This window comes from Typha latifolia, chromosome 4 (assembly GCF_019914945.1).
Source record: "Typha latifolia isolate L0001 chromosome 4, TyphaL0001v2, whole genome shotgun sequence".
Taxonomy (NCBI): domain Eukaryota; kingdom Viridiplantae; phylum Streptophyta; class Magnoliopsida; order Poales; family Typhaceae; genus Typha; species Typha latifolia.
In genome coordinates this window covers 6,177,663-6,193,147 of record NC_133089.1, presented here as the reverse complement: position 1 = coordinate 6,193,147, position 15,485 = coordinate 6,177,663, and the positions used below count along the sequence as shown (strand labels likewise).

General features: G+C 36.1%; 1 protein-coding gene across 4 annotated transcripts; it reads left to right on the top strand.

Moving 5' to 3' along the window:
• The first annotated feature begins 145 nt into the window (after nucleotides 1-145).
• Nucleotides 146-15,282, top strand: LOC140787487 (uncharacterized). 4 transcript variants are annotated; one of them, XM_073136423.1, is made up of 8 exons: nucleotides 146-335; nucleotides 625-768; nucleotides 9,553-9,651; nucleotides 9,856-9,932; nucleotides 10,185-10,293; nucleotides 12,467-12,795; nucleotides 14,717-14,799; nucleotides 15,109-15,282. In XM_073136423.1, exons 1-8 carry the CDS (start codon nucleotides 266-268, stop codon nucleotides 15,167-15,169), a joined length of 972 nt encoding a protein of 323 aa, XP_072992524.1. In that variant the 5' UTR covers nucleotides 146-265; the 3' UTR covers nucleotides 15,170-15,282. The 4 variants fall into 4 exon arrangements, with proteins under 4 accessions (XP_072992524.1, XP_072992526.1, XP_072992527.1 ...); XM_073136425.1 differs by lacking the exons at nucleotides 14,717-14,799; nucleotides 15,109-15,282 and adding an exon at nucleotides 13,625-13,876 and having other exon boundaries at nucleotides 147-335; XM_073136426.1 differs by lacking the exons at nucleotides 14,717-14,799; nucleotides 15,109-15,282 and adding an exon at nucleotides 13,595-13,876 and having other exon boundaries at nucleotides 147-335.
• Nucleotides 15,283-15,485: the final 203 nt, after the last annotated feature.

The window sequence follows — 15,485 nt, the reverse complement described above, 5'->3', positions numbered from 1 at the left end:
CGTGGAAAAAGGACGGACGTTGGACCGGACCACTACTAATCGGACGGCCCTCGGAAGTGTGGGGAAGATCAACCAACCATTCAAGAAGTAGGTATAGAAAGGATGTACCTGTCATTGATTAAAGATTAAGAGCTTTTAAGTCATTTTACTCTACCGGTCCGAGGTCTTTTCTCCCAACAAGCGGAAGTTCCAAGCGGGAAACTCCCGAGGCCAGTGGAAGTATAAAACATCCCCTAGAGAGAGAAACATAGAAAGAGAGCGAGGAATGGATGAGGTGAGGACTACGACGGCGTGGGTGGTGAGCAGGGCGTCACACGTGAAGGTGGATTCTTTAGGTACTTCTCTAATCTTAGGTTTAGGGTTTTAGGAATGCGGTTCTCTTCCCCATTTTGAGAAAACGCACAAAACTTTATGCCCTCTTTTTTGTTCCTTGAGTTATATTTCGTGTTGTTTAGGTTTTTCTTTTTCTTGTGCTTTTGGGATTGTGATAAGGGATTGGAAGATTTGGACATACTGACTTATCTAGATAAGCCCAAAATTTATTTTGTTTAATTTTTGATAGTTTCTTTTAATTATGAATTAATTTGGGTATCCTTATGTAGCCTGGATGATTTCTGTTTGCAGAAATTGAGAAAGTAGTGGATAATATTCAGGGGTCAATTCCAAAAGTTGAATGGGATTTCGAAGGGATTCATTACTTTGACAATGGGCCACTTACTGTTCAGTACTTATTTGTTCTGGATGCTTTGAACTTTTGTTTCTGGCCAGGTATTACCTTTTAACAGATTCCGTATCAAATTAATAATTTTTAGCAATTGTTAAGATATTTTTCTCTGTATTTGCTAATAATTTACCACCATTAATATTAGTGGTCTCAAGTTATTTTTTTATATCATAAAAGAAGAATCAATCAACTATTGCCTCATAGAAGTACGTGCAAATGCCGCAGAAAGATTTTACTTTTTCATGTTTTTCTTATGTAGCTCATGACAGCATAATAGCCCTGGAGTTCTTTTTACCATTTGAGAATGACATTCGTATTCCTGTTCAACTATAACTTTCTAGTTTCTATTCTATGATATATCCACCTGATCTTTGTAATTATTTTACTTGTTCCTGTGATCAATCTCTTCTCTGCAAATCTTCTAAGAAAAAATCCACCACAGTTCCAAGTAACTTGAGTAATATAACCAAAGCACTTAATCGAAATAAACTATTTCACAGAGTTTCTGGTCTATTTGATTGTACCCAAAATGATGTGGCAAGTTGAAAGAATATTGACATTGATACGACAGTAGTAATAGATATCTTGGTTCATTGCATGGAGGGTTGTTCAGTCACTGGATAAGCTTTGTGCTGGACAAAGATGGTGAAACACAAGCGCCGCTTAACTAGAAGCCATCGTTCCAATTGGACTAGAATTTGATGTACATAAATAACATAACAGAATCCGGTTCAACCTACAATGTTTATGCTTACATATATGTAGACCCATTTTTTTCCATCAACGTGTATACGTGTGATTCCCAAAAATCTCTTCATTCTCATGTGTGTGTCATCCAATGAGCCGTCAAATGTACTTGTACTTGGAACCTGTAATCGCCTTCCTTCTTCATTTATATTCACCCGGCAGCTTGCGGAGGAGCAAAGGATTCAATAGTAGCTGTTTCTGAGCAGAGCGTTCGAATGCTTGGTCCAACATTTGAACGACCGTCGGATTCGTCTAACCAGGCATCCAAATGGGTAAAAAGCTCTCTAAAAGCATATAAATGGCATTCCTGGCATTTGAACACCGATTCGATTCGCCTGAGAAAATTATCAATGCGTTTGAATGCCATCCAAGCTGTTCGAAATCTGACTGACGCTAAGTAAATTTATTTCGTAGTTTGATTAAGTTTTTGCTTGTTTTCTTTCCTTAATCAATTAGCGCAATTAAGAGATTGTACATATGAGTTGTTTTACTTCAGTTTGTAAGGCAATATAGTATTTCCTTTTCTTCTCTCTTCTCTCAACTCTAGCTAGGGTGCTAGTGTTTGTGATATCTTTTCTTTTCACTATTATTTTGCTGTGGTATTGCTTGATAGCATTTCGTCAGCCTATCAATTGGTATCAGAGCATCTATGGTCGGTTGGCAGAACTTTGTTCTTCAACTTGCCGCAAGGTTTGGGAGGATGTCGAATACATGACCAACATCGGTTGAGGATTGTCTCAATGTGCTGGAGTTGACATTTCATTAACAAACAAGGAAATAATTGGATCATAGGAAAGCCACACAAATAATAAATAATAACATGGAGGAGATGAAGGATTAGATGCTTCACATTGTGGAGACGCTTGAGGAGATCGGTGGCCACTTCACTAGGGGGGTTGAGGGTGGCCAGATTTGTGGAGTTTAGTCCATAGTCATTTGTCTAGATTTTACAAAGTTCTCGAGAGAAATCCTATAGGTTGGATATTTAAGGCGGAGTAATTGTTCATCTACCAAGGGACACAGCTAGTGGAGAGGGTTAGGGTGGCATTCCACTTACAGGATGAGGCCTTGCAATGGTTCAAATGGTTAGAAAATCAACTCGTTGGCAAATTGGTCGGAGTTCACTTAGGGGTTAACGTCCAGGTTCAAGCTGTCTAAATATAATAATTTTGATGAAGCCTTGAAGAAGCTGCAACAAATAGGGCCCGTCAGTGATTATTAGAATGATTTCAAGAAAATAACCTCTAGAGTCTATGGATGGCCAGAGTCGGAGCTGTTGGGTTGCTTCATCGGAGGGTTATGAGAGGAGATACAACATGGAGATGAAATCTTTCAAGCCTCAAACAATTAGCTTGTGTCCTGGACTTATCATAGATGTACGGGGATTGACCTGCGAGGGGGAGGTGGATACAGGGCCAAGCAGGGCCTCTACCATGCCAACTACAAGGCTGAATCTGAGTTTGACACTACTCGCGGACAACAAGACCTCAGGGCTAACGCCAACGAGGGCAAGACCAATAGGCATTGTATAATCTATAGCTCCGTGAAATAATGATTTTCAGCATTTGACTTATTAGCAAATGCAAGAGCAATAGGAAAAAAAGCTTGTGCTTTAACTCAGATAGCTTTAACTATGTTGTGGGGGTGTGGGGGTGAATGCCCACAAACTAAGGTTCAAAAAATCGGGATCAAGATTAGGATTGGCCTTTCGAAAAAATGATACATATCAGCCGGATTGGATTGAATTTTTTTAATTACATAAAATTCTAATTATTATTTAAAAATGCAAAAAAAATTCTAAAAATTAAGAAAATATGATAAAAAAATAATAATTATTCACAGATGAGCCCTAAAAATTAAACAAAAGTACTAACTTACTCAAAAGTTAAAACTCCAATGAATATCGAATTAATTCTTGTAAATCCCTATGATCGTCATCATAATCACCATAAGTTTAAAAATAATGATATGTAGGGTCTGATGCTCTAAAGAGCGATTGTATTATATCATTCATATCAAATAAATCTTGTTGTCTCTGAGGAGGATAATAATTAATATATGGATCTTATGTTTGAGGATATTGTGAAGGATAATAACCAGTATATGAATCATGTGATTGTTCCAAATAATGAATATTTGATGAACCATAGTTTGTTGGAGTTGGCTAGAGTGAGATTTGCGTTGCCGAAGTTCGTCGAAGTTCATTGGAGTTAGATCTCTTCGTTAGAAAGTGGGAGTGAGAAGAAAAGAAGAAAGGAGTGAAAGAGAGTGAGAAAAAAAGAGTAAAGAGAGAAAGTGAAAGAGCTTGGGGATATCAATAATTTATGTCTGTAGGTCAGATCTAGGTCAGATCCATAATGGATTTGGCCCAATTTGATCAAAATCGGCCAATTATGGCCAATCTCAGTCATTTGGCCAATCCTGATCCGAATCAGCTGATCTGACGAACGTTGCCACAAACCACCACCACCCTTTAAAACATTGTTCTAAACCTTCAAATTTATCTTTGTTGAGTTCACTAATAAATCTAGCTCTATTGAGCCATATTTGTTGACTTATATCCAAGATTCGAAAAATTGGGATTGGCCTCTTGAAAAAATGATAGGTATCGGTCAGATTGGCTATATCTGCTACTCAGATTTGATCGTGTTATTTTTAGTTACAAAAATTCAAAATATTATTTAAAAATGCAGGAAAACTTCTAAAATTACAAAAATTAAAAAAATTAAAAAATTATTATTATTCACATATGAAGCCTAAAAACTAAAAAAAGTACTAATTTACTTAAAACTACTGCAATGAAGGAGAGTGAAAGAAACAAAAAGAAAAAAACTCTGCCATAGTGAAGGAGAGAAGAAAAAAACTACAGTGAAGAATAAGAGAAGAGAAAGAAAGAATTAAAATAAAAAAATTACATAGGTGAAGTCATTGGACTTGGATCTATACCGATGGACTTTGCTAGAGCTGGATTTATGCATCGGAAAAGCAATAGCTATGGTAGGGAGAGAAAGAGAGAAATAGTGAAAGAGAGAGAGAGAGATAGTGAAAGAGAGAAAGAGAGAAATAGTGAAAGAGGATTGTCCCCGATCAAGGATCGGGTGCGGATCGGGGTCGGGTATGGCCAATCCCGATCCAGATCATCCAATCCTTCGAACTATGCTTATATCTTTACTTCTAACTGAAACTATTATCAAATAAGTTTGTCGGTTTAGAGTTTTGAATCTTTTGATAACAACTGTTTTGGCCATGATGTGTTGAGAGCCACAGTCCTATTGGACTAGGATATGGCAGGAATCCAATTCAGTCTAAAGATGTAATCTTACATGTCATGGATAGGGGTGTCAAAATAAACGAGTGGCTTGGGCTCGGCTCGGCTGAAGCTTGGGCTCAACTCGGCTCGGTTTAAATTGAGCTGAGCCTGAGCTTATTTTGAGGCTCAATTTAAATTTCAAGGCGAGCCCGAGCTGAAGCCGGCTCGGTATGCTTGTTTGTACTCTTATTTAATATTGGTAGCATGATTTAATTTGGGATTCAACTAATGGGTGTTATGGTAAGGTAGTGGCAGTAGTAGACTAGCTATGAATTAATTTTTTTCTAATGAGATCTTCCTCCAAAGAAAGCTAGAGCTCTCTCTCTACCTCTATCTCTCTGTCTAATAAGTTGCAGAGGACATAATATCATGGATATCATAGACAAATCACCTTGTGACATGATATACATGAGCTCATCAGCCCAAGGTGATGTGTGCATGCATGGAAAATTGTTCCAATAACCCATAACCAACTCTAGCTTAAATCCCATATCTCCTTTCTAAATCCCAAATCCCTTCTCTAAATCCCAAATTCTCTCTCATTTCTCATCCTACCCCAAATCCTCTCCTTCATGACCCTATTGGCTTACTCGTCCTCTATAACTCCGTCAGAGTCCTCCACTATGACTCCGTTGGCCTTATCCTCCTCTATCGGTCTCCTCCAAGACTCCACCACCATATTTCGTAAGGTGTGTTGCAAGCACGCGAACACCTATGAGTTTGCCTGAGGTGTGCGGATGGGGACCTCGTCGGCGATGTCGACATCAGATGTTGCATGGCTCTCCAAGTTTGTTAAGTGATTGGTTTTGTTGGGCTAAAATTTTTGTGAATGCTAAGTTTTTGTAGATGTATAAAGAAGATGATGGCTATAGAAGTTGGGTAGATCCACTTTGGGGAAGAAAAGCTGAGGAGGAAGTAACAATGGCTTTTTCGTATGGGCTTGTTTAAAGCTTGGTTCAGCTCAAGCTTGCTTCCGGCTCGGCTCGGGCTTGGCCCAAATAGAGCTGAGCCAAGCCTAAACAAAAAATTTTTGTTTCGAAAATAATTTCGAGTCGAGCCAGTAGAAGCTGGCTTAGGTCGCTTTCACCCCTAGTCATGGACTTATTATCTTGTGTCACTCTTTTCACAATTAATTTTTTATTCCATGTGGGGTTACACCTAATATATGACACCCTTTCAAGTAAAGGTTGAACAACCTCATCAATAATAACACAGGTATATGTGTTAATTCCATTACTTTTAGGATGGAATTTGTGTTGTTGAAGGATCTTGTGAGGCACAAGTTTAGGTGCTTAGAGCATTGGAGTAATTAGTATAAGATCGAAAAATCTAGTTGTTTAAGAAATTTATTTCATCTCTTTAAACTTATTTGTAACTATAAATCATTTAGATAATTCTGTTAGTGCAATTTTATGTAATGGCAAGTTCGTGTACACAAAATATTTTGAAGTATGTTGTACAATCTAAGATTTATAGATGATCAGGACATATGACTTGTGGAAGAGCGTACGCACGAAGAGAATTAAATAACGGGATTGAAATCAAGTCAAAAATTCAATTTAGGCTATGGTTCAAAGTTTCAGTTTTGCCACTAGAAAAAATTAATGTTTTAAGCCAAAATAGAATAGTTTTAGTCTATTGTGGTTCAAAATAAATATCAAAACTAGAAATCTTGATAGTTTGGGTCTTAACCAATGAGTTTCGGCTTTACTGTATTAGTTTTCATTAAGTTTCGGGGGTTACTGTTCCATATTAAGTGAAACTTCAAACTATGAATTGAGCACTTGCTGTCTCAGTGTGCATCGCGACACAACCAACACGTGCATCCTCTTATGGAAACTAAGCTCAATCTGGATCAGGTAAGTCGAGTGTGGACCAAGTGCGAAGAGCTAAACATGGAAGGTTCAAAAACAATTTTGGGCTCGAATTTTTCTAAGCTAAATCACTTAGTCTGAACTAGAGATGATCTTAATGCCTATAAAATATGACCAGAGGCTAAAGGACTGTAATTCAACTTGAAAGGAACTCAATGGATATAAAGGAATACATTTAGATAGTTTTAGGTTTCCTTACAGAGCATATTCTACATCTATCGTGAAAAAGGTTATACTTATATGTCTAAGTGCATATTCTACATCAGAGATTGATCCATAGCTTCAGAGGAGCTGAATCAATATGATCAAATCGAGACCAACTAACACGAGAAGACTTAAAGAGGTATCCATATTGATTTACAACGTATTAGATGCAAAGGTAAATTATACATAGAGTAGTCAGTTGCGATGGACTTAAATACTTAGATGATGTATAGTCTAAAAAATTATAAGTTATTCTTGTTTCTATGATTAAAATGAAACAGATTGATTCGGTTTGAGCGAATCTATGATTGTTTTTACTCTAGACAAACTAAGAGATTTTCCATGTTAAAAATATTGTCTCTGTGTCTTTGTCATGTTTTTCCTATTCTTTCTCACTTCTAGTTTTCCCTTTTTGACTCATTTTGTTTTTTTCTCTTTCTATATCTATCTAAATCTTGTTGGAGTAGGTTTTTCATCTTCCCTGAAATTTCAAATTAGATATATAACTTAATGCATGTGGTTATATGCATTCTCAAATTTAATGAATCTTCTATTAGATGTAAAAGATGTATGCAACAACATTACTAGACGGTTACTTTTTCTTGATATTTCCAAGATGCCCAATTCATTGATATGGCTCTTACTTTTCTAGTGCAAAACCAATTGTTTATGTAGTTTGCTGGTTCCAATTACTTTTATCTTGAGGTGCTAAAGAAGGTTTACTTTCTTTTATTACAATGGTAATTTGGTCTATAAGGGAGGCTTTTTTGGTTTAGACCAATGATGGTTGGTGTCATGCCACCATCGGCACGCTCTTGACATGCTAAGGCGTACCACTTGCACACTTTTAACATACTTTTAGTAAAAAATTAGGATATTTAGAAATGTTTTTGGGTCTTTAGCCCATTAATCTTTGATTTTTGATTTGAATATATCTATTAAAAACTACATTAGTCTTTTATCTTTAGATTTTGTAAATGACATTTTGATTAATATCTCAATAGTCAAATAGAAATATTATTCAACATATAATATGATTGAATACATTCATTAAGACTAATCTTAATAATTAAATACATAATATCATTCAAACACAATATTAATTGATAATAGTTTAAGAATTAAAACTAATATCTAGTTAAATGTAGAATGACAGGGATGGTCAAAGACTTTATTTGTCGATGCAAAAATAACATGAGAATATTGCGTTAAATATTATCAATAATTATTAAAACTCATTCACTGATAATATTGCTTATTGTAACTTTTTATATAATTTTCATACAAATATGAATTTTATAATTCTCCCTTGATATAATATGGATATTAAACATACACAGAAATGATCGACATCGACATACACATAGACACACCATAAGCATATGCAGATTATAGATATGGAGTACAATAAATATGTTGTGGCTCTGATAAGTGTGATCGATATGATAGTAATGATGATGAGCTCATGTTATTTTGTGAGCACACCTCATGACACCTAAAGTTGATTGATGATAATTAATGGAAATAGGAAAAAGTTAAAAAAAATGGTCTTCACATGACATATCTTGTTTGTTAAGAAATTGACTAAAGTTGATTAATGAAAATAGAGAAAAGTTAAAAAGAATAGATTTCACATGACATGTCATGTTTGTCTAAGAAAAAAAAAACTCTAGAATATTTTAGATTTACCACTCTAATAGATCTATTTTAGATCAATACAATTCATTTCAAACAAGAGACATGTGTCGGAGCAATACAGGTCGGCACAGCTCAGCATGGAGGTGTGCCATTGGCACACTTTGGTCCAGATGTCATGCCACTATCGGCATGGCAAGCGCCTTTGGTTTAGACTAACATATATTTTTTACATTTAAGAAACTTGTGCCATGATAAGTGAGAATTCCAAATTCTAACTATTGGATGAGTTAATACTTTTTTGTCTTTTTGTCTCTTTTTCGCTCTTGATTTATGATAACCGTGTTAGTGCAATACCACCATGTAGCATGAGGGTGCCACATGGCACCCCACCTCTCACCTCTTAGCATCAATTCGTTGTTATGAAGCAGCTAGAGGAGGTGAGTAATGGCGGGGAGCGTTGCTATGAAGTCGTTGCCCTCCTCTCTTTCTCTTTGCAGATATTTTATTCTCAACCCAATTCGGTCCCAAGTCGTCTTCAACCTTGGGTTAAGGCACATGAGAGAGAAAGAGAGAGGAGGATGATGACAGTAACAGCGAGACGATCAACGGTGGTGGAAGCTCCCTCTCCCTTTTTCCTCTTTTTCTCTCCCTCTCTTGCATGGGTCGGCGAGTGTCGCGTGATGTGCCATCCTTGCTCCCGATCATTCACTTGAAGGCATGGGCTTGCCAAATTTCGGTTGGGTGAGGATCCTGAATATTTAGCTGCTATGCAGTTTGATTTTATTAAAAGATGAAATTACCTAAGCCGTCTTACTCGCTCACTCTCATCAATATAAACTTCAGTCTAAGAGACTATTATTTTATCAAGCTTACACATTTTTTCAAAGTAGATATCAATATGCATGTGCATGTTATAGAACTACTAATGATACAACAGTCTCTGATTCTCCTAGCAAATGTGGTGCTTTGATTGCTTTTCTGTGTTTAATATTGTTGACGATTGTGCAATTTTGCCTTCTACATTGACTCTTGTCTCCCCCATCTATGCTGGACAGACAAGGACTTAAGCTATGATCATTTGGCTTCTGGACTTAAGGAAGCTCTAGAGAATGATAAATCTGCCCTTGATGCTGATCGTCTTCAGAATTATACTGGTGACTTTTTATCCCTTTGAGCATTGGTTCCTACCTTTTGTACTATTTATATGAGTCATATTTCAGTTTCTTTCTTCATTAGTTCGTCAAATCGTAGGTTGTTCTTTCACATGTAATATATTTTTTCCATAGCAATTATTGAGTGAATTTAGTTGGTGTCTGTGACAAATGAAAAGAAATTGAGCTCAATTGTGGAAATTTTAGGTCCCCAACTACGTGAGTTGTTGAAATGGCCACGTCCTTTGCCACTTGAGGATGAACGAGTACGCTTGCTGCATGAGGTATGTTTGTCAAATTTCTAATCATTTTCTTGGCCTTTGAAATGGTGCTTATGTTCCTTGAACCATCTGGTGTTACATTTTTTTGATGATTATATCATCCAAGTTCTTTTTATGCTTCTTCTTTTGGCATTATTGGCATTATCTCATATAACTATTCGTGATAGGCATAGTATAATGAAGATGCTAAGGAGCTAATGGTTACACATGATAGAATTTACTGCAATATTTGACTTTTATTCTTGAGTTATCCAGGTGGGTCTAGAACTGGAGAGAAGCTTTGAAGGAGAGGCTGCTAATCTTGTAAAATCCTGTGGAAATTCTGCTGTATCTCTAGTTGCACTTATAGCACGTCATTTTCCTGGTATGTTTTCATCTTCATTCAACTTTTTTTCTTTCTTTTGTCTATATTATACTCCATGACATTTAATGGGAATATAATAACATGCACAGAAGCAACTGTGACATGCATTGCTATCATTATTATGTAGAAAGAGGAACACAGAGATAATCAGTTTTGACTTTTTAAGTAGAGTAAAGAGATTTTATGCCGCAACATCTTCAGTAGTTCTTAACTATAGGTTATTGATGACTTTCTTTGTGCACATGGTGTCCATACATAAGTGGATAAATATTGAATTGCTACCTAGTTCTTTAAAATAAGCATCAAATTACTAACTTATTCTGATAGACTGAGCTTCAAGTTACATTATGGAAGAGGAGGCATATATCAGTGCATTACTAAAATTACTAGCTCATGCTATTGCAGGTTAAAGTTTTCTTGTGTCAATTACTGAATTTTTTAAAAGATTGTTATGCAGCCACCTAACCTCTGATACCTTGATGTGTTTGCTTTTGGAACAACCTATCCTGCGATGACTAAGTTTACATATATCTTGGCCCTAGCAGACCGCACATTGGCAGGAGAATTATGCACTGATTAAATTGTTAGATATTGCTATTTTAGAGAAGTGCTCCCTAGTAGCAAGAAGGCTCACTTTTGTTGTTTATTGCCTTTTGCGTTATTCTTTGAACCTAAACTGTACACCACCATTCTTGTCAACCAAATAAACCGAGGACAGTTTAGTTAAGAAGTCCAAGTGATATATGTTGACAAGAGTATTAATGGAGGAACCATGGACAAGAGTATTAATGGAGGAACCATGGAATGTAGTTCTGGCTGATCCTTATCTGAATTGGTCGGATCAGTCAAAACTTGGTGAAATCGACTGCAAGTTGGTGGGATCGGCCGAGATGTCTGATCTCACCCACTAGGTTATAATTGATGTCCCCGACATCTCTCCTCTACCTTTACTTCTCTCTCTCTCTCTCTCTTGTCTTCTTGACGATGGTGATCGGTAGAACCTTGACGTTTGGTCGTTGTGTCCAACGGCTTCCACAACCTCCGACGACTACATTGGGTCCTCACTTCTCTCGCTGTTATTTTATTTTGGTTTTTTTACCCTTTATCCTCTATCTTACTGGCGACTTCTCTTTTGCCTCTCGGAAGACCACCCTCTCTTCTGAGATCTGTGTGTGCATGATGACCTCCCTCTTTCTTTCTCTCCCTGTCTCTATCCATCACTCTGTCTCTCTGTTCTCCTCTACTGTAGCAGCCTTACAACTGATGCACACACAGAACTCTTATGCGTGCATGTGTGATGACCTCCCTCTCTCTCTGTCTTTATCCATCCTCTGTCTCTCTATTCTATACTGTAGCAGCCTTACAACTGATGCAACAACATGGAAGGAAGAAGAGAGGAGACTAGAGAGAGAGAGAGAGAGAGAGAGTCTGCAAAGAGAGGAGAGAGAGCGATAGAGGAGAGGGAGACAGTATGAGAGGGAAGACTAGAGACTAGAGTACTAGCGAAGAGAGGGAGAGAGAAGAAAAAGAGAATAGAGAGTTCTAGAAAAATACAGAGTATTTTTCTTCAATTTTCAAACATCATGAGAGATTTATATTATCTATTTTGGTATCATATTTAAAAAATTAGGATTTATTTCTGCATTTTATAATATTTTTTTATAAAATTATATTATTAAAAATTAGTCTGATGCCAAAATAGTCGATATAGTTGCTGATACAGCCAATATGGTGGCTTATATGACCGATATCGCTTATCCGTATCATTTTTTGGGCAGGCGATCCCAATTGTATTGGAACCTTTGGTGGAACATTAGCAAATGAACTGTCTTTAGTATGTAGAAAAGACTTCTACTCCAGAATAGTAAGTCCATAAGATGTTAATTATGCATTTAAATCTAATTCTGTACAGCCTTTTGCCTTGCAATGCAAAGTTGATAACATTCTCTTTGGCAGCAATAATTTGCACTTTATCAATGTAGGGAGAGATTGCAACTATCATGTTTGTCCATTCATATTTTTGATAAATATAGTTCTTGTCTGTAAGCCTTTAAAATGTCTGTTACATGCTCATTTTCTATTCAATTCAGAAGTGATACTTTTGCATGTATGTATCTGTCTAGCCACTAAAATTTCTACTGGAAATGTTTCTTTTCTACGTTGCTTTCAATAGGTTTCCGGGATCATTCACTTTACAAGGGACACCAAGTTTTCTTGTACAAAAGGGCACAGATATTTGTTGCAGATTTATGGGGTGCTTTTAAGGGTCAAGGGATTGGAGATTTTTATGACATAAACACCATCACGATATTTGCGGATTATATTGTCCCTGCTGTACTCAGACAAATTGGTGTATTGAAATATAGTTCAGATTTATCTAGTTACATCGATTCTAGTAAGGAGATAATTCCTGGTAGTGAGGAGGAGGTTGAGATACGAGCTTGCTCTATTCAAGCGGTGGAGAAAATTAGAGAGCTCATCCGGAGTAAATTTGGGAAGCAGGTACACATATTCTGGTTTTGCTTTCCCAACTATTATCTTTCAACTTCACATTGCATTGTTCATTTTTCTTTTGTAAGATAATTGTATTTCATTAAGAAATAGTTCTTGTATGGTGCAAAGTTAGACACAAAAAAATGGAAATTAGTCTTAAGAAATAAGTGGGAGAATACTTCAGTCTTTTTCCAATGAACAATCTGGATAATATTCAATTCATGAACAGCGTCCCAGCAACTTTTGATAGCCGGAAAGCCTGGAATATTCAGGCTTGGTACTGGATAACTTGAAATAAAATTGGATTAATTTAGCTTTACTGCATTAGCTTTTGATAGCTGGAAGCGTGGCACTTTAAGGTTTGCTGACAAGCAATCCCAATAAGTTTGGATTCATTAATCTTCTGGCATTATCTTGGAGCACTAATTGCATATGAAATATGTAGCATGATATAAATTTTTCCTTTTATGTATAAAGGATGTCTTTCTGGAAAATCTAGAGACCTGGAATTTTTGGCAGATTTCTGGGTTGCCTGCATATGACCTTTTTCTTGCATTCTTATGCATTCAGCTACTAACCAATCTAGCCTAATCCCAAGTATATTATTTGGTCAGGATTTGGCCTTATATTAGACATATGAAACCAATGCCTGACTAGTTATAACATATTCTTCAAGTTCTTGACAATTTGTTTATTTCCAATTACCTATGTTTCATTGTTATTCTTTTAAAATGCATGCAGCATTATACGGAGAACTTCTCTTTCCTTTCTTGCTTATATATTAACATAATATATATTTTACCCCTAGGTATGCTTCTAAATAATTTCATCTTGTTAGACCAAAAGATGCTGATGACATCTTTGTATGTACCTTCTCTTGTGGGCGTGGGATTTGATCCATGGACATGGATATGAGTGCTGACGGAAGCAATACAGACTTGGCTGGGACTTTGAGAAGAAATTAGAAACGGGCAAGTAGTGTCCTACTAAACAATTAACAATTAGCAATACAGACTTGTATTGCACATTTTTTATGTCATTAAAAAGTAGAGAGAGGTACTTTCATTTACTGAATTATAGTTGCTCCGAATTTTCTGATCATACTATTCATAAATTGCAAAAGAAGCTATTCTCGAGAATTTATGGACATACTAAAGAATATGAGGGGATTTACTAAATTATAGTTGCACCGAATTTTCTGAAGTATTACGCTTGCATACTATTCATAAATTGCAAAGGAAGCTTTTCTCGAGAATTTATGGACATATTAAAAAAATATGAGGGGATGTAAAAACTTAGAATAGTTCAATTTACTTAATCATACAATTGGTGCAATGACTACCATTTATAGCTACCAATATGTTGATCTGAGAAAACATCTCTCGACAATTCAAGTTGTACTCCCATCAAGAAATGTAAAAGGCCAAGCAGAGGCCTTGATAAACACTAGATATATCTTGTATTAGTACTGATTATACTGCTGATAGAACCACTTCAGGGAGGTCAGTTTTAGAGTTTTAAAAATGTTTCTCTGATACAGTAAACATAAGTATATTCGGTTATATTATTTACCTTGATGACATGCATGAAGTAATCATATGAGAAGAAGGTGGGAATTAGACCCCAGTTAAAATATATGCCATCCAAGCTAGTTTCCTGTATAAAGATTGAAAAATGGATCAACACGAAAAAGAATTGCGGTCCTTTGATGGTCAACCCAGTCAGGACCCTGACCCTCTTTGTCATGATAATTCAGCTCATCACATTTGTTGACATTGACAACACATTGGCAAACATTTGACATCTAGTATGATTCATTTCAATTATCTTTTTTTTTCAAAAAATTGTCATCATTATGAGAAATTGATAGATTATTTTCATCTTATCTCAATGGAGGGTATAGTTAATGCAGCTCCCCATTTATTTACAGGTTCTCAGTATTGAAATTGATCTCTGGCTCTGGTCCTTTGGCGTTCAGAACTCATCTTTACCATATCACCGCACACTTTCAGTGTACTACTGAATTAGAAGCTGCATTTTAATTCTGCTTGGTTTTCCTCTACCCTTATTTTGGCAGTCGTCAGTTTCTCTCTGTCAATCTAATTCTTATGATAGAAATCTCTCTGTTCTGATTGCTCCTAAAGGAGCCAATTTTGAGGACAGCATTAACATTCTCGGAAGCTAATTATTGTATGAATGGTTAATATGATATAGCTAAGGAGAATATCTAACTGTATTATTATTATTTTTTTGTTGTCGAGGTAGACTTAAAAATCTTATATTATTATTAAATATTAAAAGTCTTTGCTTTCCTGCTTACAGGAGAGAGAGGAGTGCACTTATCCACTCTATAAATAGAGGCATAGAAAAAGGCAGTTGTTGAACGTTGATTAGTACACATGATGCATCACGAATAAGAGTGCCAAAACAGAGCCCCAAACTTTTGTCCATATGAATTAATGCAAGTTGTTTCTTTCTGAAGAAGATATCCATATATCCATTTAGACTATCTTTTCATGTGGTTTGGTTTGTATGCATCATATTCTCTGTGGCCCCATGGAGCACGTATCTTGTTTACTTTATTGAAAGAAGTTTTTTATTTTTTTCATTGCAATTGTGATTATAATATCTTCTTTACCATATATTTGCAAACCTCCTCTTATATTTTAGTCAAGAAAATAGAATATGCTAAAAATCCT

Coding starts and splice junctions, on each gene's coding strand:
- LOC140787487 (XM_073136423.1), top strand. CDS start 266: ATGGATGAGGTGAGGACTACGACGGCGTGGGTGGTGAGCAGGGCGTCA. Junction 10,294..12,466: donor TATAGCACGTCATTTTCCTG/GTATGTTTTCAT, acceptor TGCTTTCAATAG/GTTTCCGGGATCATTCACTT. Junction 12,796..14,716: donor GGAGTAAATTTGGGAAGCAG/GTACACATATTC, acceptor ATTTATTTACAG/GTTCTCAGTATTGAAATTGA.